General features: G+C 43.7%; 1 protein-coding gene across 3 annotated transcripts in view; it reads right to left on the bottom strand.

Annotated features, from left to right (window-relative positions):
* Nucleotides 1–17,650, bottom strand: part of ARMC9 (armadillo repeat containing 9) — a 64,661-nt gene extending 47,011 nt beyond the window's left edge. For 2 of the 3 annotated variants that reach the window (XM_065639797.1, XM_065639799.1), the window contains exons 1-9: nt 17,575–17,620; nt 17,192–17,287; nt 15,804–15,929; nt 15,080–15,250; nt 13,919–14,074; nt 10,725–10,817; nt 9,485–9,509; nt 5,412–5,569; nt 3,389–3,487 (exon numbers count right to left, since the gene is read on the bottom strand). In XM_065639797.1, the coding sequence (XP_065495869.1) occupies nt 3,389–3,487; nt 5,412–5,569; nt 9,485–9,509; nt 10,725–10,817; nt 13,919–14,074; nt 15,080–15,250; nt 15,804–15,929; nt 17,192–17,242 (879 nt within the window). In that variant the 5' untranslated portion in view covers nt 17,243–17,287; nt 17,575–17,620. The other variant, XM_065639798.1, reaches the window with a different exon arrangement.
* Between the last annotated feature and the right edge of the window lie 6,464 nt (nt 17,651–24,114).

Below are 24,114 nucleotides of genomic sequence, written 5' to 3'. Positions count from 1 at the left end.
TCTCTGCAATTATACAGGGGACTGCCCCTTACAGCAGAAGGAGTTTTGTGAAATGGAGTAGCTGGAAAGACCACACTCCAGTGTCTCTAATTAGTTTTGAGTAAAACGTGAAGGGACCTTCCAACACAAATCCAGCACAGACGCTGCAAACTCATGCAACTACTTAGTCTGGGTCACGATGCCTCCAGCTTTATTCCAAAACTTATGCAAAAACCTGAAACCACTTAAGAACAGAACAATAACATCTAAGTGTATAACAATGAGGTATTTGGAATCCTTGAAGAAAAAGTAATGGGATGCCTTAGTGGCCAACAGTCAGAATTTGGTTTTTAATCCATCATATCTGCCTTCCTGAATCGACAGAGTCAGGGAGTGGTTAGAAGTATTTTGGGATGATGAGGGAAGAGTCTCATTTTTCTTCTCAGAAGTTGGGCTATATTTTTTCTTCTTGTACTTATTTGTGTCTCTAGTGTTTGCTGTTCACGTATAAAACCAGAACTCTGTACATGAGAAATAAAGAAGAAAATACAACCAATCAAGTGTGGACAAAAGGATAAGATGAGGAAACTGGACTGTGATGCAGCAAAGGTCTATAAGTGAAGGTTGTCATTAGCTCTCCAAAACTTGGCTAATGCCTCAGACAGCCTGAGTGTGTGGGTCTGCTTATAGAAACAACATTGGATTTCAACCACGGTAGCTACTATAACCTCACTGTCACGGAGTGACCTAAACCAGTTGAGAAACCCTTGATCTAAACAGAATGACTGCTATAACTGTCCTGGTCCTTTGCTAGAGAACTTTGCTAACACAGCAACTACCTCAAATAGTGTGGGTAAAGGAGCCATAAATTCACACAGAAATAGTTATGCTAGTAAAACCTCATATAAAAATAGATACAACTGTGTCAGAAGAACACAGCTTTACTCAGCTTAACCCGGCTAATTTGGGACAGAAGAGAGGCAAAAATTTACTTCCAAGAGAGAAAAAAAAAATCCACCACCACCAAATCCTCTTTCTCTGACCTATCTACCTAGCTGGAAACTGTGCTAAAATGGCTATAGTGGCATAAATATAGTGGCAAATGTGCTTCTGGAACAGAAATGCTTTTAGAGACACAAGAGTAAACAAACACAATGCATAAGATGAACAATAATTCCACAGTTGAGCATCTTTCAGTAGAAGGAAGCACAGAAAGTATGGCTGCAAGAGATTTTGAGTGGTCACCTAACCTGCAGCCAAAGCATCAGCCATCCCTGGTAAATGGTAACTGTTGGTCTACCTTGTTCTTAAAAACCTCCAGTGGCAGAGATTCTGGGTGAAATACTCTGCTTATATACTGCTGCTTACCCACATCTTCAATGATCCCTCATTGTTCTTAAAACTCTTTAAAGTCTCTTTTTTTTCCATAGAGAAGGAAACAGATGCCTATACCTGAAAGGCTAAACCATACAAGGACAGGTGTTTCTGCTAAAGTAGCATATGCAATGGGGATGCAGAAAGACATATGCAGCCTAGCAATAATACACCTGCTTTTATCAGTGAAGACACAGCTTCAATCACTTCTGTGTTCTCTCCAGGGTGGATAAAGAAACAAATCAGCACCTTGCACAAGGCTGACACTCTTCCCTCTGTCTCCTTCCCAAAAAGGTTCAAGAGATCAGAGGATCAACTTATAAAAGAAAAGAAACAATAGGAGTGAAACCCTGGGCAAGTGGAGCACCTTGAATGTCCAGGAGAAAAAGAGAAGCCTTGATGCAAGCGGAGAGCAGGAACAGACAGAAGAGGGGACGTGGCTGTGCAGAATGGATGGTCTCAGTGCACGGAAGGGGAGCTGGGAGACACACAGATGGCAAAACTGCAGAAGACTTTTGGGGTATATAAAGCCTATTCTCAGAAAGCCATTGGCAGGGAAAAAGGGAAGACCACTGAAAATTGTTGGTTAGAATAAAAAGGGGGGGCCTACAATATGGGGTGGGAGATGGCATAACCATGCACCACGGACATGGTGTAAAACTGAGGAGAGAAGAGTTCCAGGCGGCCCCTCATGTTGAGGTAGCAGACAAACAGTTCCTTCCTGAAACTCTGGGATACACAGCTGGCAAAAGCTGCTAAGAGTGCACCTCCTAAATCCATGGCTAGTCGGGTAAAGGATTTCTGACCACTACCAGGGAAATGAGGCCATTTAGAACAGCTTGAAGAGCAAGAAGGAATAATATCTATCTCTGAAAATATTAGCACATAGGAAAAAAAAAAAAAGGAGCATTTTTGTTATCTCTTCATCATTCTGTAACAGATTTCCAAGAGGAACAAGATGTACCCGTAGTGTCATCGTTATGAAAAACTTTGGCTAGAATAAGGAGCAAGAATCTTATTTTCTTCTGCTTTTCCTTTAACACTTCACAAAGCTCTCCTACTACAAAGTTAAGTACACATGAATGTCTGTCATGGCAAAAATAATAAGCATAGTTCATGACTTCGGCTTGTCTTTGTAAAGTGGTGGCACACTATATTTTAAATAGTAAAATGTTTTAATGCATTTTACTGTTAACACTTATTTGAAAAACTAGAACAAGCTAGGTATTAAAAAAGGTTGTACCACTGAAGATCTCTTACACCATCATTAAGTCCTACAAAATTTCACAGGCACAATTTCACAGACACTAGAAACTATCCTAAGCTGTTTCTGATGCTGAAAAAACCCAAAACACTCCCTCTCCATTTTGGCAGAAGAGATTGAGCAGAACATTAATGGGCATGGCAGCCATCTGAAAAGGAACAGGAGGCTGGTGGAGTGAGAAGAAAAAATCCCAGGGCATCCTGAGCTGCTTATCAATAAGAACAAAGATCCTAAGATATGAGGTGTTAAAGTCCATCATGTACACCAACAAGGTGGCTTAGGTCTGTCATCTAACAACTAACTCTTACAAAAAAGGCTTCTCTTCCTCCTCTTTTCCCTGTTTGTTCTCGTGATCCTGTCTGATGGCTAAGGCAATTCACTGTAGGGCTATAGGAGTATCACTGACAGCAGAAAGGAACAAAGCAACACCATTCAGCTAAATTAAATTGGCTAAGATGTGCCATCAAACCACACTCAGTACATTAGTTTTAGGGTTTGGGTTTCTTTTAAAACATCCAGTTAGCATTTTAACAGATACACAGCTTACTGTTATCATAACAACAGAATTAATCATACTTCTGCAGCTATGACTGCATAACTTATTCACCAGTATTTGAGATCAACAAAACCTTATGTATCGCCATATTCTTATACAAGTTTGGATACACTATGTTTTGCTTTTACTATCTCACATTCCTTGTTCAATATACAGCTTAAGTGGTATTGTCTTTTGAGAAAGTTATGTAAAAAATCCTGAACATTAATACTTACAGTTCCAGGCCTTGTGAAGTCAATACTGTGTGCTACACTTTGTCTCATCTGATTGCTGAACAAGCGAACACAAACACTTTGAAGATACTCTGGTGTGATCTAAAAATTAGGAAACATAAGAAGAAAGAACGCGATTAAATAGAAGTTACACTTTCTACCAGAGAAGTGTTTCTACAGTAAAGTTCTTTTTTTGATGTTGTTATTTGGTTTTGTTTTGGTTTTTTAAGATGTAAAAAAAGAAATTACACATCTGAGACTCATCAGCACAAGCACAAGGTATATACTGTAACTACAGTTCTGTTCAGAAATTTAAAAACCATAAAATCTCTACATCTGGGAACAGTTATGCTATTCACAAAACAAACACTAAACACTTTCAGAGAGTCTAGAAGAAAAATGGAATTTGTCACCTGTGTTTCCACACAGATTTTCCTCAATCAAAAGGTAAGTTCTCCAATAGTAAGTATGAAGTGGTTTTATGCTTTAGCCTTACGCAATGATTTGCTGACGTGTCGTCTAGCTAAAGAGCAGAATTTACACAACTCTCTTGTACAGCAGAGAGAATAAATATGAATTATACAGTACAGGACATAACGTTTCAATGCAAAACATCTCAGTGGGTTTAGGTTTTTTGTTTTGGGAAATCTACACCACAGTAAAACTGCCAAATTTCAGAACAATTAGCTTCCCCAGAACAGAGGTGAGAAGACAGATTATAGCAACGAGAAAGGGGACACTTCTGATATTCTCAGACCTATAGCAAGACAACAAAACTCTTCAAATTCTGAATGCTGTAACTTCAACTTGATTTTATCAGTAACCCAGATGCATAATGAAAAAGCGCCCTCAGCTGGACACACTTGGGAAGGATCAAATGACTGTCCAGGACAATGCTTACAAGGAAAATTAAACAAGCATCTGCAAGAACAGATAACAGGTGCCTGGTTCCTTCACCACAGAGGGTAAGAGGATATCACCTTGGAGAGCAATGACGTGTGAAATGGGAGGCAGCAAATAAATGACTACGTGTTTCTTATTGTTATCAAAGCTCATGTGAGCAGATACCTTTCCTAATCTGCTGTAAAGCAAAATCCACACCTACAGGCAAGTTCTCCCCTGCAGTAATGATGTCAGCAGGCAGTGATCCCCGATGCAGAGTAACAAACAACAAGATGTTCCTGCTGATGGCAGGAGCAAGGTACCTACTGACTTTTCAGCAGGCAGCACAGGAACTCCCAGGTCATTCTCCCTGCTAACAACTCACAGCTCCTCTAAAAGCATCTGGAGGCCACTAATATCTGCCATAAGAATCATCTTCAGGTTGTACAGAAGATACAGTACAGAGGCATCCTCGCAGAGAAGAGGCCACAAAAGACAAAGCATAAAGTCATCTTTGTGTAAAAAAAAAATACCCATAAGAAAGTTGTAGCTTCTCCAGTCACATGCGTGTAGCCCATTTCATAGAATCATAGAATCACACACACGTAGCCCGTTTCACACAGCAAATAACTCATTCACTGCTACCTGAGGTCCCTTTGCCAGCTAAATTAAAAAGTTCAGCTTGGTAGAACAAAGAGCAAAGCTTTTCCCCACCAAAATTTTGGATGAGAAGACTGTTTCCACTACAGTGTAACTTAAAACAGACCTGGCAGCAGTTTTAAATATACAAACACCTCTGGTGTGCTGGATTGCAGTCAGTAATCACAGAAATGTCCTCTAATCTCTGCTGATCCCAAAGCTCAAAAGGGGACCCTCACAAGAGATACGAGATGTCTTGTGAGGTGGTGATGGTGTCTTCAAGATTTTTGAGCCAGTACAATTCAACCCACCTCTGTGCTACCTTTATCCTTGTACACAGGGCAACGGAAGAATCTCTCATTCCAAGTGCTGTGTTTCATTAGCAAAGAGACACAGTACTTACAGAAATGCTCATCACTACAAGGTTTAATTCACATTGTAGTGGCATTCTCTCTCCATTATCTGAGGGGTGGGGAAACAAGTACACACTTGAGTCATCTCTTACCATCTTCCCACTGACTGTGGCCTCCAAGGAATCCACCAGCTCTGCAGTGACCCCAATGAGATTATGGTAGTCCGCCTGCATTTTGTTAAATCGTTTCAGGTAGGTCATGGCCCTGTGCTCAGATTCCACTAACTGCTGATGAAGATGTTGCAACGTTTCTGTCAAGAGAATAATAAAAAAAGAAATAACATCACCTTTTCAACCCAAAGGACAGAAGAACCCACACGCATTTTTACTGTTCTGAAGGGACAACTTCAACTGCTTCTACTTTTATCCAAGGGGTGGAATTTCACTGCAAGGATAATTCCACACTACTAGCATGATTTCACTGAATCACAGCAGCTACAAGTATTTATTTTGCCTTAATTGCCCAAAGTAACAATTGCTTCATTGTTACAGCAGCACTACAACTATTAGACAGTAAACATCACTGAATACATTTGTGAGGAAGATACTGTTTTAAAGGTCTGTTAATACAAGAAGTTCTGTGCTATCAGAGACAAAACAAGGCTGTGGGCATCAAATCGGAAGAATATCTGACAAAACGCAGCTCAGAACTTGGTTAACTGAGCTTGCTCCCTGCAGATGAGATCCATGCACTATCTTCTACATTCACTAAAGTAACAGTGGCTAAAAAACATTATCACACCGAGCAACTGGAAAGATCAAGCTGCCACTTCAAAGATAAAACAACAAAACAGCAGAATGACGGTACCCAGAGATTCATGCCAGTGTTTGTTAGATCATGTTGTGAGGGTGTGTATTTTCTCCAGTTAATTTATAGAAATACACCGCTGATATTTGGGTTATGTAGTGCTTTGCTTATTTTAAAGTAAATACAAAGTCTTGTATCTTTTAAGGAAAATGGTACAACAGAAACAAACAAACAAACAACATTCAAGTTATCCAGTTTCTCATCTGCTATTAAAATATTCATTGAATTCTTCAAAGTTGCAGTGAATTTTTTACTTCTATACCAATTTTTTCAGGTGATTCCAGCATTCACTCTTTGATGGTAAGCTATATTACTCACTTTCAGTACCTTCAGTTTCTGAAAATAATCCAAATTTTTCTTTAATTTATGTCTAAATTTTTAAAAAGTTACACTCCGGATATATTTTGTTTCTTCAGGTTCAGTTACTTCAGAGATGAAAGAAGCAAACTACACACCAAAATCTGTATCATCTATCCCCCTCTCGGACCCAGCCAAATTAGCATCCTACATGGAAGTCAGGCACAGAATCTGGAGCTGGGTACCGCAGAGCACATCTTCATGACTGGACAAAACCATGAAGGAAGGCACAGTAAATCTATTGTTACTGCTGATGTTTATGCATTTTGCTAGAACATGATGTTTTCAATTAGTTTGCTGAGAAGCCAGTATTGCTCGTGAAAATGGCATCGTGCCCACCTGCAAATAGGCTGAATATTTACCATAGGATTTTCTGTTAAACAATGGGCAGGAATCAGCCTGACTACAGAGTTTCAGATGAAATAAGGTTTTGTTTTCACAGATTTAGATTTTGGGGGGGTTGGAGTAGAGCATTCCAAATAGACCCAAAGGGAAGAAAAACAAAGTAGCTAAAATGCAAAGCTGGAAACTAGAAAAACTAATTCCTGTTCCTGGTTTTGAACAGACTTTGCCCAAGATCTTTGGGGAAACCTTTATCCTCTTTCATAGAATAATTTTGGTTCGAAGAAGCCCTCAATATCATCAAATCCAAACCACGATATAACTCTGGCACTAAACCATGAACCTCGTCTAAACGCCTTTTAAACCCCTTCAGGGATGGTGACTCCACCACTGCCCTGGGCAGCCTGTTCCAATGCCCGACAACCCTTTCCGGGAAGAATTTTTTTCCAATATCCAATCTAAACCTCCTCTGGCACAACTTGAGGCCATTTCTTCTTGTCCTGTCACTCACTACTTAGGAGAAGAGACCGATATCCTCCATGCTACAATCTCCTTTCAGGTAGTTGTAGACAGCAATAAGGTCTCCCCTCATGTATGTCCTTGTCAAGCCTTTTTAATGCTTTGAGTCCAGTTCCTATGAGCAGCCAAGGAGTTACATGTATGTACGTAATTCCACAATAAGCCTCTAGGTTACAGATTGGTCATTACTGCTTACAAGAACTCACCTACACCTCAGACACACTCCCTGAACTTGTGCTCTGTCTGTCTCTCTGATCTCAGCCCACGAGAAGCACTGACTGGCCAGGTTGAGCTCCTGCACACAACGCAGCAGAGCTCTCAGCAGAGGAGCTGCAGGTCCCAGGAGCCGCTGTCAGACACCAGGGCTCCTCAGGTGACACTGAAACCTTCCTCTTAGGAGAGGCAGTAGTTGCCTTGTCTCCTTCTTGATTACCTCATTTCCATAAAAACTGCCATCTGTATTCTAAACTGACATCTTTCCGCATTAATTTTTTTCAGACTATAGCAATTCTTGACAGACAGGTGGGTCACACTTTACCTTCTCTTGTGCAGCAGCCTGACACATGTCCCCCGCTCTCCCCTTCCCCAAAACCCTGTAAGAATGGCCACAAACTCATCCACACATTTGTGACGAGGCAGTGAAGGGCACAGTAGCTGAACACACTTCCACCCTCAAGAGCACACGCACCACCCCACCCAAGCTGGAAGTGCTTCAGTGTGCCAAACTAATGACTGGCAACTATTTACCAAAGGCTGTTTTCAGGACTCTTTGCCATACTGCTCTTCATTCATGTGTTGCCTATTAATTTTCTTTGCTTTTCTCCTTCACTGATCAAGTAAACATTCTCCAACTGCAAGTATGTACTGTGGATCTCATGTGATCTGAAAAAAAATAGCCTCTCATATCCAAAACTCACATATGAAACAGGCTTCAAGTAACCTTTATGAAAAATCCGAACTGAATCACCCTCCAAAGCACATAACAGATCTACAAATTCAGGTTGACCTGCATGGATTCAATACCATGACAGTCCCTGTACTTGTACGAAGCACAGAACCTACCCAAATTAAAAAAAATAATTGGTCCCAAAATAATTCAGGCCCAATCATGTAGTTATTTCTTTTTAATCAGAGTATGGAATTATTCCCTTCAGGACATTCACAAGGAAGAAGAGTAACTTTTGGAAAATAAAGAGCAACAAAGATATTTTTATTATTCAATGAAAGTCTAATGCAACACAAAGCACAAGACAACAAATAAAACACCTAGAACTCGCACTAGGAGATGAGCCCAACTTTCTCTTTAATTCGATCTACAAATAGTAAACCCTCAGTGTAAAACTACAGATTAAAATAGCTCAAGAGGAAAAGTCATTTTAGGAACCCAGTGTGGCTCATACAAACCCCTACCAATAAAGTGAACACAGAAAGTGAAAAAATGAATGCAAGTTAGTTGGGAACCTAAGTTCTATTTATTTAACTGATTTTTATAAGGCAGGTATTTCGAGCCTCATCAGCATCTAACAGGATTCAGGGCCGAAATCATTATTTTTTAAAGGGTCTCAAGTCACACACTTCAGTGTGTATGAACAGCTTACCTAAAAGCACAACACATCAGAGAGTCGTACTTCAGTTAACACATTCTCATTCAGGAGATATCAATACACATACTATTTTAGGAGTTTAAACAGAATGAGTGAATAAGAACAAAAATCAACTTCGTCTAAGATCATCAGACAGCCATCAGAATAACTGAATGAGATTCTAAATCCGGAAGATACAGACAGGCATAAGCAGGTACGGGAAAGGAATCTGAGGAAACTTACTTTCATCATAACTAAAACCAGAGAGTTGGTATGCACTTTGTACAGAGTTCTCCACTTGTTTCTACCATATTTTAGGACAGAATAGACTTAAAATATGAATCCTACTACTAAGCCTCTCGCATTTCTAGTATATGCCTGTGTTCAACCCCGACCTCAAGCATGCTAGCAATAACTGTCATCAAGACAGGGGTCTGGATTTCAAAGGACTTTTTGCCACGCATCACTCGTTTCCCTGTCACTGCAGGCGTACTTTCCACTACTATTAAAGCCCCTAATCATCTTATAGAATATTCTTACCACATCTCAGCATTTACCTTTGTTGCACTGTCCATTCTCCTTCTGTCGTATGAGTAGGAACAGTTCAGGAAAACGTGCATCCTTTCAGTACATGTCTGTCCCAGAGACACAAAATGGGAAATTCAACCACTGGCAAACCCAACCAAGCCAAATATTCCTACTGTCCCAAGCCTGATGCTTCACAGGAGAGCAAGAATAAATGAATCAATAATAAATACATAAAAATCTCATAAGTGCACAATGTACAATGTTGCATGGAGACTTGAGACTGTTTGCTGACCTTTAAAGATACTAGATCCAGGTCTGAAATTTAAGATACAGTAACTCCAGTCTAAATGTATTAACACAAAAATCAAAAGTCAAACCACCGATTTTATATAAAATCAACATATGCAAGTGTTTTAGGGCAAGTGCTGTTTTCTACCTAAGAAACATTCAGAGCTCAACTAAGATCCAGTCCACTACTTGATAAAGAGAAATAAGCAGGGAAAAGCTTTCCTTCAACTGTTCTACACCAGACTCCCACGCAGAGATCCATAACATGGGAGTGAAAGCAGTGTCTTGATCACTCATCCTGGCAAATGGGCAGGAATGGAACAGAAGAAATGTAATTTCCAGCTCATCATTCAATACCACCATGGCAACATGCTGCTTTAGAATAAAGTAAGATATAGCAGGAAAAGGACTTTCAACTTCTCCAGTTTTAAAAAAAAAAAAAAAAAAAGCCAAGAAAAAAAGTCAGAAACAAAGACTCCTTGCCTTTAACTGTGTTGACCAAAAACTGAGAAGAATATTTGTCATTTAGCTAGTTAGTTTGCAAATTAGGCCTGGCAACACAGCTTAAACAATATTGTTAGAAAAACAATACAGTTTGAAGCACAAGCCATTTAGTAAAACAATAATTTCTGGAATGCTTAAAAGCCCTGGAAAACTTTCAGCTAGTCCCTGAAATGGCTAATTAAAAGACTAACAACTTTAAAAACTATAAGAAAGCAATCAGATTAGGTCGGTGCCTTCGGGTATCCTACACTTTATACATATGATAAATATGCAGGTTCATCTGCATCTATACATTGTCTTCACATAACTTTTTCAGAAGGTTTTTTTAAATGTGGAATACAAACAATGTTTCCTACCATAAAAACACCAGACTGCAACATTACTGCAATAAATCTTAGCAGCACACTCTTCCAATAAGTTTTACTGCTTCTTTATGGTAATTCTAATTATCTTCAAAATGTTTTCTCAAAAGGATACAAATAAAGTGAGAAGCCGAGGAGTCTGTCTGGCTTTGAGAGTCAGAGACAGGAACTTTTCCAATCTTGTCCTTAAATCCAATGTCCAAGAATCCTTGAAAAGAAAAACAAATGATGACAGTTGTTCGCCAAATATGTACACTCTGCTGAAAGTACTGTTTGGATCAGAGCAACCTTCCACTAGTAAACAAGTGTACAGAAGTTAAAAGAGAGTTCAGTAATATTCCTAGACTAGAATTCCAAAAACATCATGTAGCTTTATTTCAAGTGTAGAACTATCACATAATGTTGTTGCCTTGCATGCAACAACATACAAAAACTACCCCTAAATTAGAAGTGCCTTTAAAATATAAGCAACTTGAGAAAAAGACAAAATCAGGAGGATGAATTTTAAATTATTAAATAGAGTACTGAATTAATAATTTTCCATTGCTCAGTTTTCAAAAAGTAATCACTGTAGTCATCTTTCACTCCGAACAAAATCTGTGAATTGTAAATGTCGTCAATAACTATTGCAAACGTCATGACATGACATCAGTCATCAGGGTACAACATTTCTAAAATAAGGATTTGGAGAAAAACAACTCACATATGAAAAACAGACCAACCGATCAGCCACTAACTGGAATGATGTCTTCTCCCTGACATAGCGTCTCATAAGCACAAGAAAATAATGGTTAAGAAAAAGAGTCAAACTGCATGTAAAAATTCACTGAATACTCATTTCTTCTGTTTCAAACCTTCAGTTAAGCTAGTTTCTGCTTGACAAAAAGCTAGCTAACAGATGAAAAAGGAGTATCTTCCAACAAGTAGCAGAAGCTTCCTAAATTTACTGCTGTATATGTACATGTTGTAAGCTGTTCTCACAGCTCAGATCTGCCCTTATTTCACCGTTCTGGAGAATTTACTTGCTGCATTTACCAATTCAGTATCCAGACAGTGGTGCACCATAGTATGCTGTATATCACAAAAGAAACCATGTCTCCTACAGAGAGTAGTATACATTATTTTTCAAGATGTATTACACAAACAGACAGGAACTCCAGCTATATAAAGCATCAGACGCCTGAGAAAAAAATGCCGTAAGAACACTGCTTAGTAGACTAGTGACTCACTGCTGTTCTTTCTCAAATGTACAACAATCTGTGTTTCAACACTCATACGGAATGAGCTGTACAATTCCCACAAGAAAATATGAGTGACTGTGGACTAAGAGCTTGGACACTGGGTTACTATGAATAAACCTGAGGACCTCGTCTTAGATAAGGCATTAAAAAAAAAGCTGCTAAGTATAATTGAAAATGAGTGGTCATATCCCATCTCTGAGGTCAACCAGTACATCTCATTATTTATAGCCAGTCCCATAGGAAAATGGCAGTATATGCCTTTTTTTGGCGTTAAACTGGAGCTCCTCATCAGCTGGTACACCCAAAGCCAGCCCTAGGGCTAGTATCACTTAAGTTCTCATTTGACATCAAAAAGCATGTGGCAGCACTGCAGTCTGAAAGATCTCCTCCCACGGCAATAACTGCCACAGCTGGTTAGATAAGCCAGCACAGCTGGTTGGTGGTAGGATAGAATCATAGAATGTCCTGAGTTGGAACGGAGCCACAAGGATCATCGAGTCCAACTCCTGTCGCTGCACAGGACAACCCCACAGTTCACACCATGTGTTTGAGGACATTGTCCAGTCTCTTCTTGAACACTGTCAGGCTTGAGGCCGTGACACCTCCCTGGGGAGCCTGTTCCAGTGTCCAGCACCTTCTGGGTGAAGAACCTTTTCCGAATGTCCAACCTAAACCTCCCCTGGCACATCTTCCTGCTATTCCCTTGCGTTCTGTCATTGGTCCCTAAAGAGAAGAGTTCGGAGCCTGCCCCTCCTGCTCCCCTTGTGAGGAAGCTGTAACCGCGATGAGGTCTCTCCTTAGTCTCCTTTTCTCCAGGTGGAACAAACCAAATGACTTCAGCCACTCCTCATATGGCTTCCTCTCCAAACCCTTCACCCACTGGACACTCCCCAGTGGCTTTGTATCTTTTTTATCCTTTGGGACCCAGAACTGCACACAGTGCTCCAGGTGAGGCCACGTCAGTGCAGAGTACAGTGGGCAAAATATCATCCATCTTTTACAAATAAATTTGTGTATGTATGTGTACGTGGGAGCTGCATACACACACATTCACGGGCGATAATGCAGATCGATACCTTGATCCAGCATAAGTGCAACCACACAACCAGCTCTTTCCAGCATAACCAAGAAGTTCAGGTGCAGTTTTGTACCATAGGAACAGTCAGCAGGTGAAGTGGTGGCTGCACCTTCCCCACAGGTATTGCCACCAATACTTCGGAACGTCAAACCACAGCTCTGGACATCATTTCCTAACCAGCTACCTGCATGGTGCCCAGCAAGCAGCCAATGTGAGGGCTAACGTAAAGGCATTTTACTACTGACAGAATAACTGTAGATCATCATCACATTGAAGCTGCACCTGCGAATGAGATCTATTTGGAAGTTCAAGCACTAACTTTTATACTCCTCTCACCTTGTACATGCAGGCCTAAGAACTTTCAAATAGCCATTCAAAGGCAAAGGCTGAAACATATTTAACAAAAAAATTAACCAGGAAAATGCCTATGGCAAGAGTCACCAAACCACAAAGCACAGCTATGCTCCTCCAGCATTCTTTTCTCTGAACACAGACAACACTGACTATTTTCTGCTACAGAAGGATCACTTATAAATTTGACTTTCTCTTTTCCACATTAAATTAAACTGCTTCAGCCTCCTTATGCCCAGCTATCATATTTTAAATCCAGCTACATATACACATTTACACGTGTTGGGCAACAACCTCAAAACAAGTAAGTGGACTTGAACTACCATATAGCAACTCCCAGAAGCACGTGTGCTTCAGGGCTGTGTGGAAAGGAAGGAGGGGCAGCAACTCTTATCTACGGACACGAAGCTGGTGTACCATTTAGGACCCAAGTGAATATAGAATAGATATTTAAGATGGTACTCTGTTATTGATAGCACTCTCACAACCCTTCCTCCATCAAATACATGTTCTTTTATGATTGTACAGTTTCTATTAAAGGAAACAATAAAAGTGATTACCAAAATAAACATCATTCAGTATCTATTACTCCATGAGAAAAATCATCATAACTACCATTTCTGCAATACAGATACTTACCTGGAAAAGTTCTTTAAATGAAGGATGTACCATGGGGTTCGGAACAAAAGGCAAAGCATAGAAAGGGAGAAACTCTGTCGTCTGGCTCAGTGCAGCTCCTTTCGTTTCCAGGTACGCCTTAAAATGAGAAATCCTTTCCTCAAATTCAGCTTTGTCCTAGGAAATAAAGCAGCATATTTATTTAGAAAACTACCACTCTGAATGCGCTGTAAAGCTGGCAAATACAAGCAGAGACCTAAATGCATTCATGTCAAGTTTGAAAGCTCAGAGTATTTGTTATCTAAAAAGCAATGTTTATTTAACTAGAGAGCATTATATCCTGTGTTCACCACTCAAAAAAGAAAATTTAAACCAACGTTGTTTTGGTCATCCAGGTGCAACAAAAGAAGAGAGGAACAATTGCTTTTTGAATGTAAATTATTCCTGCCCACTTCAGGCTAGATTTCTAAAGCGGAGTGCCATTTCACACTCAGGGCAGAGAGGAAACACCTACTTCAGACATGCTTTATTTTAGTGATAAGTGCAGAACTGTGAGATCCACTCACACAGCACCAGGAGCCCCACACAGAACAGACCAAAAGCTCCTTAGAGGCTGGAAAACACACAGAAGGCATCAAAATACTCCTGTAGCAGCTGACGGGTGTAAGGCAGGAGCTATTATGCCCTGGCTGATCTGGATGAATCCAGGCTACTTAAATGTCTCTTCATCATAAAACCTCCATGTAATGCAGATTTTATTTTATTACAGCTTGGAATTATAGTTTTCAATATGATATATTGAGCTGGTCAAGATTCAGTTTTGCCATTTTATCAGAAATGTTTATATTTCAACATACAGCTTAAGTCCAAACTGGAAGCAAAATAAGTGTTTTAAGAATCTCATATGGACTACAATTAGGGGTGTGAAAGTATCAGTATTCTGGCATTTTCTAAGTTAAAATACTTCAGTAGCTCCAAGATAAGAACACCTCCAGCTTCACCTCTGTACTTGACAATACAAGGGGTCTGGTTCATCTAAAATGCAGCCTGTGACCCAAAAACGGGATACATATTCCAAGAATTCTTCTGACTAAACATCCCATCTTTATCCACACTAAAGACAAACAAATGAAGTAAAACAAATAAAAACAATTTGAAGTTTGAGCTGTGAACTCAACTTACAGGCTTTCCCATAGAGTGTTTTAAGAGGCAGGTGGCAAAGTGTACGTGAAGATAGAACTCCAGCTTCTGGGCAGCTGGTTCATTGTCTTGGACTGAAGACGAAATATGCTCCTCCCAGAGCTGGAAGAAAACTTTCTGCTCACCATTTTCAAATGCTGCAAGCAGATCTTTCTGCAAGGGGGAAAAGCATTCAGTGAAAAACTAAACACAGAAGAGCTACATTTTTATCAACAGTTGGTTAGTGAATGAGAAATTCAAGTGCCATCTGAATGCTTTGAATTAAAAGTTGTATCCAAAATCTCTCACCATTCAATGAACATCTAAATATTCTTTCTCCACCTATCTTTAATATCTTTGAGAGCCTGAACCAACCATCAGGACAAGAAGTAAAGCCTAAATTTTCAAGCATCTTGATCTGGGGACCCACCTTTACCATAAGTCAAAAACAAATGCCTATGGTATGTGAAAATCAGTCTTACCAAAGAATGGCAAGTTAAAAATCTAAAATAGTGTGAACCAAAGCTACTGTCTCAGGTTCAAAAGGACTCGAGTTCTGAAAAAAAAAGTTCCTGCTCTGGAAGAAGACTGCTAGCAGACTTCTTCAAATAATCAAGAATCTGTTCAGACAGTTCAGATAATCTTAGTGCAGTAAAAATTCACACAGCGGTTAGTGGCCTATAACTGCTTTTAGTATTACTCAAAACAAGTGTAAATGATGCATTACCTGAACAGGCAAAGCTTTTGAATCTCTTGAGGAAACACCTGCTGGTTTAGGTAGTGGCTTCCCTTTTATTTTACATTCCTTTGTAAATACTTTCACTGTTTCTTCAAATTCAGCAAAATCCAAATACTACAAGATAAAAACATACAGGAAGAACATTTTTTTAGATTATTAATGCTTCGATAAGTGGCCCATGAATTGACAAAATCCTTTAAAGCTTCTCTGTAGCAGGGTCCACAAATGCCAAAGAGTACACAGCAACGAACCAAGAACTGGTACCTCATGTGGTAGGAAAATACTGTCTCTCAATTAAAGTTCCTCCTGCATCTAAAAGAACTAAAATCCATTAATGCTATACCTTGGTTGAAGAAACAAGTAAATACCTTCCTTGCAAATAATGTTCTCAGAGGGCAGAATTCTTACACGTCATTCCCATCCCCACAGCAGTGGTCAGACAGCTTGAATTCTAAGCCAGGTCACTCATCTGAAGCTGTGCAAGCCAAATTAACAACCAACTAATCAAGCACTGTTCTTCTGACAAAAGAGATGAACAGCCCTGCCTCCTCTTCCCACGATGTACAGTCGCTATACTGCACACAACTTTTCCCTCCTCCCCCCATCTCAGGAGTTTTAGTTATTGGTTGCAGTGGCAAGACATCACATTTCATTTTGCAGACTTGATCTGGGTTCCCAACATTGTCACAGAGAACAAGAATCGTTTACTTTCTTCACTCTTAACATAAACAGCAGTATAGTAATGATTAAGTACTTAAATCTCTTTTTAGATTTATTTTCTGAGGTCCACAGAAAGATTTAAGTCGGGTAGAATGCCTGGCTGGGAAATTCTGCTCAGGCATTAAACCACGGAGAGCAGTGGTCTCAGGACTTCAGCCTGGGCTTTGTCAGCTCTAGGGTTTTTATATGCTGCTGTGATTTTATACACATATGGAACAAGGTGGCAGCTACACAATGTTTTAAAGATCTCGCCTCTATCGCAGGTTGAACCTGAGCCCCAAAGCTGTCTGTAGATCTCATCAACTTAACTGTTCCTTTAATGAAAGCTTAATTTGCAATGAACAACAGATAATTCTAGATTGATTTGCTGTTAGATTGCTGACACTTAATGAACACTGAGCCTTTTGAATATACAGAGCATGACAGGCGCCAATATGATTTCAGGGTGCAGCAAACATCTGGCCAGACGAACAACTTATCGCAGGGAGGTTGGACTAGATGACCTTTAAAGGTCCCTTCCAACCCCAACTATTCTGTGATTCGATGAATTCCAGAATTTAGACCACAATTACCACACCCAGCTCTGGAAACAAGCATTACAAAATCTTGCCTAATTCATTTCAACAATAGCAACAAAAAAAAAGGAGAAAACCAACCTCTCTCACTAGTCCGAGTAACTCAGCTTCATACGCTAGAACATCACCCATCGCTAAGCATCACTGCTACTTCTCATCGCTGGTAAACCTTGAAAACTGCAGAGAAAGGGGGTGTTAGCAGGCAGCACAGGGGTCCGCACAGCCCACCGGCCACCTCACCTACGAACATACCGCACGAAGAAGACACCCCGACCACCGTAAGGCCCCTCTGAAGAAGTTCCCAGCCGGCCCTCGTCGCCCCGAGCCGCGGTTCTCGCCAGGCCGCGGGGCGCTCACACCGGCTCCGCACACGGCAGCCCGCAGCTCGCCCACCCCCACCCTGGCCGGGGCGCTGCGTTCGCCCCCTCAGAGCCGAGAACACGCGGCCCTGCCGGCTCCCGAACCTTCCGGAGGGAAGCGACAAAACCCCGGGAGCCCCCGGCGGCGCGGCCTACCTGCCCCCGGCCCCGCGCCGCCGCCCGTCGCCTTGGCAACCGGGGCCCCCCCGCACATGATCCCTCCCAGCCAATCCCAGGCGGGGAACGGCGCGTCACGTGACAGAGGGGCACCACCCCCACACCCTGCCGGCGGTAGCGCCCCCTGGAGGGCGGCGTGGGGAGCTGCAGCTTCCCGCTCTTGACGGTTCCCGGTCTCTGACGTCACTTGATGAGAGTTTGGGATCAAGTTCATTTAAAAAAAAAAAAAAAAAATCATCTACTGTCTTAACATACGTTTTTGTAGCCTCCTCCCACACCGAACAGGCCAGAAGCCTTCTAAAAACTCTGCACACCGTCTTCTCCATGTGCTTGCCCATAGCCCTGCGGCTTCCAGATGCACAATTACACAATTTTCTTAATTTCAGCGTAACACTGACCCTGCGGTATCTTCCCCTGCCACACCTGCCACCGGGCACCGCGCTCTCTGCGGGGATGGAGGCGCTGGGCGCAATTCCCGCTCTGGTTAGAAGCGCGCGTGGCCGAGGCCGCCGCTCCGCTCGCCCCCCAGCCCGGGAGGGCAGGGCCTTGCCGAGACTGAGGCTGGACATGGCCAGGGCGAGGGCCACCGAGCCCAGCCGTGCGCACACGGCCGGTGTCCGATCGGGCGTCACCTCCTGGAAGCCCGACCAAAACAAACAGGAGGATTGGCCCAGCCCCTTATCCAGGCTTTGTCCCATTTGTAATTAACAGCAGTCTTGGTGAACTTCTTGCCATTAACACCAGGTTTTCCAGCAAGCGTTTGCTAGACGCAGCAAAACACCACCAGTGATGCCCTGCTCGGGGTTTTGGTGCCACCCCATGCAGCAGTTTTCCACCGTGAACACCTAAGAAGACCCATGTCCTCCGCACGTCCCACAACCAGATGCAGCACAGCACCACCTTTCTTCCTTCAAAAGGCTCCTAAAGCGGGCAGCCGAAAATAAGCACGGAGATTTGTGTCTGCCCCCCACACATGGGTTTTGATCCTTAATAACCTTACAAAACCCAAAAGCTAACCTCACCAGCCACCTCAGAGGCACTGCTCTACACTGAGACCATTTCATACAATCATAGACTCATAATCATTTCCGTTGGAAGAGACCCTCAGGATCATCAAGTCCAAGCATACCCTAACCTAACTCTAGCACTAAACCATGTCCCTAAGAACCTCGTCTAAACGCCTTTTAAACCCCTCCAGGGATGGTGACTCCACCACTGCCTTGGGCAGCCTGTTCAATGCCCGACAACCCTTTCAGGGAAGAATTTTTTCCTAATATCCAATCTAAACCTCCCCTGGTGCAACTTGAGGCCATTTTCTCTTGTCCTATCACTTGCTACTTGGGAGAAGAGACCAACTCCCTCCATGCTACAACCACCTTTCAGGTACTTGTAGACAGCGATAAGGTCTCCCCAGCCAAACCTTAACTTTCAAACACCAGCGTGGGTGAGTGCATTTCAAGGTACAGCCTTCCTTTGGCTCATGATCTAAGGCTGCTCTTCTTATGCAATTAAAAAAAATATTTAAGGAACGGGGCGGGGAGGGTAGGGAGAAAAAGGCTCCCTTGCATATTCTTGCCAGATCTAAAATTATCAGCTTAGTAGATGAAATGTTTGGAAACAGCGAGGTGATGGGAAGCTGAGTTATGACAGATGGTGAGCAGTCACTAGTGCTCCATCCATAACCCATGGGAGTTCTCTCACCCCTACTCCATGGCCAGGCAGCTGTGGGCTGGTATTTGAAGCAGAATGCTGCTCTTTGGGAAAAGAAAGGAAGACTCTAAATAACTTACAAAGGGCACAAGCAGCCTTGACAAATGTATGCCCCCTCCCCTGCCTTGCTTCTTCAAATTATGGTTGTCCCAGTAAGGGACAAAGCCGTGATTTTAGCCAAGGTTGTGCCAAATTACCCAGTTTTTACTTACTTGCATTTCATGTGATGCTCAGAAAGCACCCTGGAATTCGGGTCTATAATCCCTACAAAGATCTCTGCAATTCCTAGAAAGAACAATGATATTCCTGGAAAGCAAAAAGAAATTCCCAAAAAGGGAAAATTCCTAGACTCCAGTTTGAATTCCTAGAAAGCCCATTGAAAATCCACAGAAAGCCCACTGAAATTTCTAGAAAGTACACGAACATTTTTAGAGAGCACCAGGGAATTCTTAGGAAGCAGAACTGAGCATTAGGTTGTGTTCTTGTTACTCACCAGGAGGGTGGCTATCAGCATTCAAATTGGCTTTGTAGTTACTGTGTGCACTGGTGAACGGTCAGGTAGATACGTGATTGAGCCGATAACTGGGATGCCTGGATTTTGTGATTTATATACTAAATACTAAAGTTTTACATATATACACGAGCAGCTGCATTACCCAGCGTTCCCTCTCTCCTGCTTTGATTTGGTGGCCATCAGGCACTGCCCCTTGGGGAAGAGAGAGGGATTTTACGTTGATTTTCTTCTTTTCCCATCTTCAGGGTGACGTGCATCCAGCTGGCTTTCTCCTCAGAGCAGCCAAGCAGGACTGACATCATTCTGGGGGCAGGATCGTGGGAAGGGCTGTGTGGGATCTGGGCTTCACTTGATCATATTTTTCTTCTTTTTCTCCTCCCATTCTTGCAGAAGTCCCCTTCCAGTGTGCAGGCAAGGCTGCTGTGCGCACACTGCCCTGCACAGGCTTTGCTGTGCTCCCAGGATGCTTGGGCAGAGACATCTTTTTGGGGAGGTGCTGCCCAGGGGTGAACACCCACCTGCTGACCAGCACCTGGGGTAAGGTCAGGAAGATGCGAAGCTTGCGCCTCAAACCTGACGAGCCGGACTTCACGGCCCAACATGTCCAAGGGAGGACATTCATCATCACCTGGGGCATCACCCCAGCTCCACAGCTGAGGTTTTTCTTGGGGCAGATGTCAGCGGCACCTCCACCAGGCGCTGAGCATTCCTGTGGCTGGGCCACCGACTCTGCCAGCTGCAGGTCCTGAGCTGGATCACAACTTGTTGCTTGACTGAAAAACAGAAAGCTATTCTCTGTGCCCAAGTGGAAGATTTTGCAGGAAATGTCTTCTTGCGGTAGCCTATCCAAGACACTGCATTAAAAATAAAAGCAAGCAGGCAAGAGGGGAACATTTGTTAAAGCTTAAACATCCTGTTATTTTCTGAGTCAAACTTCAGCTTTTAGATACCAAAAAAGATCTTGGTTTTGATTTTCAATGAATACTTTGAAGGAGCATTCTGGGCAATAAATAAGAAAGAACTCAGAGTTTTTAGTTGATGACACATTGCTGGTCACATTTGGCGCACAAATTGGCTCCTACTGGGCCTGGCTGGGGGGCAGAGGGGTTTTACTTGAACCGACGTCCTGCGCTCGGGCAGGGCACTTGTCCGGCAGTTCAGACACTGCTCACATACCAAGTCACACAGCAAAGCTTCCCCAGGTCTCGGCAAAGAAAACCCAGGCAAAGGAACTGTAAAACCTCTCTGCTCTCCCCAGCATCAGGCTATCATAAAGCTGCTCTGTATCTCTCGGATGGAGCTTGTTTAGCTGCTGCTGAGCCTCGTGTTTCACCTCTCCCCAGAAGGATGTGGTCAGCCTGTGCCAGGCTATTTATATGCAGACCCTTCTTCTGTGATTTCCTGTAATCAAAGTCCCTGACCAGGAGAGGCACAATGGAGACTTTGATTTTGTGCCGTGGGATGCATGAAGGAGGCAAGAGGGTGAACTCAACTTTCCTGCTCAGCATGGAGCAGAGAGGAAGGAGAGACTGGCTGGTGGGTTCCCAAAAGGCTCCTTTCAGCTCCATTGCAAAACGATGAAGGAGACTCCCAGGCACCGCGCAGCCCGCTGTGGAAGGAGCCAGCGCTTTCTTCTCCCAGCAGGACTTCGTGGATGAGGACAGGAGCATCCAGGGCTCAACATATTGCCCTGCAATGTCAGTCCCCACATCCCTCAAAGCCCAGCCCAGGCTGGAGGAAGGAGAGAGTCCTCCAGCACTTTCTCTGCTCCGCTGTCCCACCAGATCAGCCCGTGATGCCTTTCCAGCCATGGCAGAGATCGCCCTTCAGAGATCCCCACAGGGACCGAGCTGACAACCAGGAGAGACCGGCTGCCTTTGTGGGGCTGGGGGCTGCTCTGTGGGGGGTGACAGCAGCTCGATGCCCCAGGCCCGAAGGGGGACCCAGCTGGGCTTGCTGGCACGTACTTATCTAAGACATGGGTCATTAAGCCCCCAGCCAAAGTGAACACCAATGTGTGAGAGAGCTTGGCTTGCAGTGACAGTAAGGGTTTCCAGCCAAAAATGGCAGGGGGCTGGGAGGAGGGAAGAGCCAGAGATGCTCTGTTAAAAACAACAACAATAACAAGAAAGAAAAAAACCCCACAATAACAACCAAACAAACCAACAAACGAAAGGAAAAATAGCCTAGGAAATTAGGTGAACAGAAAGAGCAGGACAGAGAGCTTCATCATCAGGAGAAACATCCCCAGTCCCCGTGATAACGCCCAGGAGCCTCAGTGCCTTCATTGCATGGGCACAGATTTGATGCTGCCACTAACGCGGACCGGTGGCAATCTGTCCCATGCCACTGACACAGACCGATGGCCACTTGCCTGATCACTTGGGGACAATCTGCAAAACCTCTGGGCCCACAAGAGGAGCAAGCAATAGGTTTCATCTCTGAACGAGCCCGTGAACTCTGCTGTCCAATGCAGATGTTTCCAGCAAATTATTTTCAGCTGTTTCTTGTTCATTCCTGAAAGCCTGATTTCGTGCTTAAGCTAAAAATAAAAGAGATGTCTGTGTGAAGTTCAAGTAAAAAGAGAATTTGCCCAGCCCTACAGGAGCTATCTCAGGTTCTCCTCCGGGAGGACATGGTGGGGAAACAAAAAGTTAATCCATCTTGGTTCCCATTGACAAGGAAAGGAGAAAAACAATTAAATGGGAGAGCCAGCCTAAAGCTGAGAACAAAGACACTGCATCAATATTTCAGGTCTTTTTCCTTCACTCTGAAGGGGAAAAAATTGCTTCATGCCTCATCCTTCGCAGGTTATCTTTGGAAGAACAATGTCCCCATAATTTCTGCTGACAATTAACCTCGCCTCTGCAGCAATGCTTCCCTGCGTCACCAGACCAGCTATTCATACCCTTGGCCAGGGATGCTGTTGCCACCAGATGACTGCCCTTCCCCTGGGCCAGCCCTGCACCAAGGCTGCGGGCAGCGAGCCCTGGGTGTCCCCCATCACTCTGCCCTGCTCGCCAGGACCCGCTTCACCCGGACCCTTACACTATAGACCCTCCACCGTCCACTTTCTGCACATGCTTTGCAAACACAAAGAAAAAAAACCAGACACATGTGTTGCTTAAATACACACGTGCACACAGGTGTCAGGCAGCCGGGTCTGTCAGACCAAGCCCATGGGGCTGGGGTGTCTGAGGTTATGGTCTCCAGGACCTCTGCTGAGCTGGTCTCCAAAGGACTTGGGCAGAAGTAGGATTTGCCTCGAGTCACCTCTCTGCAATATGTGGGTAACACCGATTCCCCATGCCCTGGAAGGGACAATGACGGCTCTCCTGAGCACCCACACAGTGTTTGCTCAGAGCAAAAAGCAGAACTTCAGTTGTGCAGCCAATGCCAGGAACGGGAGTAGAGACTTCAAAACAAAACTCTGGACCCAGGCTGCTGCCAAGCTGGACTGTTTGCCCACACAGAGCGGGATTTCAGAGGCCAAATCAAGCCAGTTCTGAGCTGGACCCCAGCAGCAGCGGTTAGGGCAGCTCCTCCTCCCAAGGCACAGAGCACAGGCCAGCCCAGTCCCACCAGTGCTGGAGAAACACATTGAACCAGGTCTGCCCAAACCAGTTATCTTCACTGAGGGAGCAAAGAGCCTTGCTCTCATGTGAAGCCACCCTGGGGAGAGATCAGCACCCTTGGGTGAAGGCCTTCAGAGTAGTCCCATTGAGGCTGCAAGCAAGCACCACAAACATTTCACAGTCCTGTGATGTCCGTGCTCCCCATCTCCCGCATCCTGCCACTGCCAGAGTTACGGTGTCCCCAGAGCTGGGCTGAACACCCAACCTACCACCAACGCCAAGAGCAGCAGGCAGGGGCAGAGCCTGGGGCGGGCTGGGGTCTGGCCAGGGTGAGGGTTGGGGACGCTCCAGCCTCCAGGATGCTGGCAGATAAATGGCCAACATCATCATCGTTATCAGCAGCGTCCAAACTTTGTGTTGGGCGGTGAGGAGGAAAAGCTTCGCCTGGCCCTGGAAGGAAGGGGAGAGATAGGGAGGGTGGCACTGCTGTGATACGGAGAGGTGGGAGGACGAGATCTGCTGAATGCCCACCAGTGTCAGCCCCATCCTTGAAGACCCCTTGACCCGGGAACATTGCCGCCAGCATCTCCATCCCCAGCCCCGTGCTCCTACCTGAGCAAACGAGTGGAAAGGGGAGACTGACAACCTGTCCAGGGCCTTCTGCAGGGA

The sequence above is a fragment of the Caloenas nicobarica genome, chromosome 8 (genome assembly GCF_036013445.1).
Source record: "Caloenas nicobarica isolate bCalNic1 chromosome 8, bCalNic1.hap1, whole genome shotgun sequence".
In the NCBI taxonomy this organism is placed as follows: Eukaryota; Metazoa; Chordata; class Aves; order Columbiformes; family Columbidae; genus Caloenas; species Caloenas nicobarica.
The sequence above is the reverse complement of the archived record's forward strand: the minus strand, read 5'-3'. Positions and strand labels throughout refer to the sequence as shown.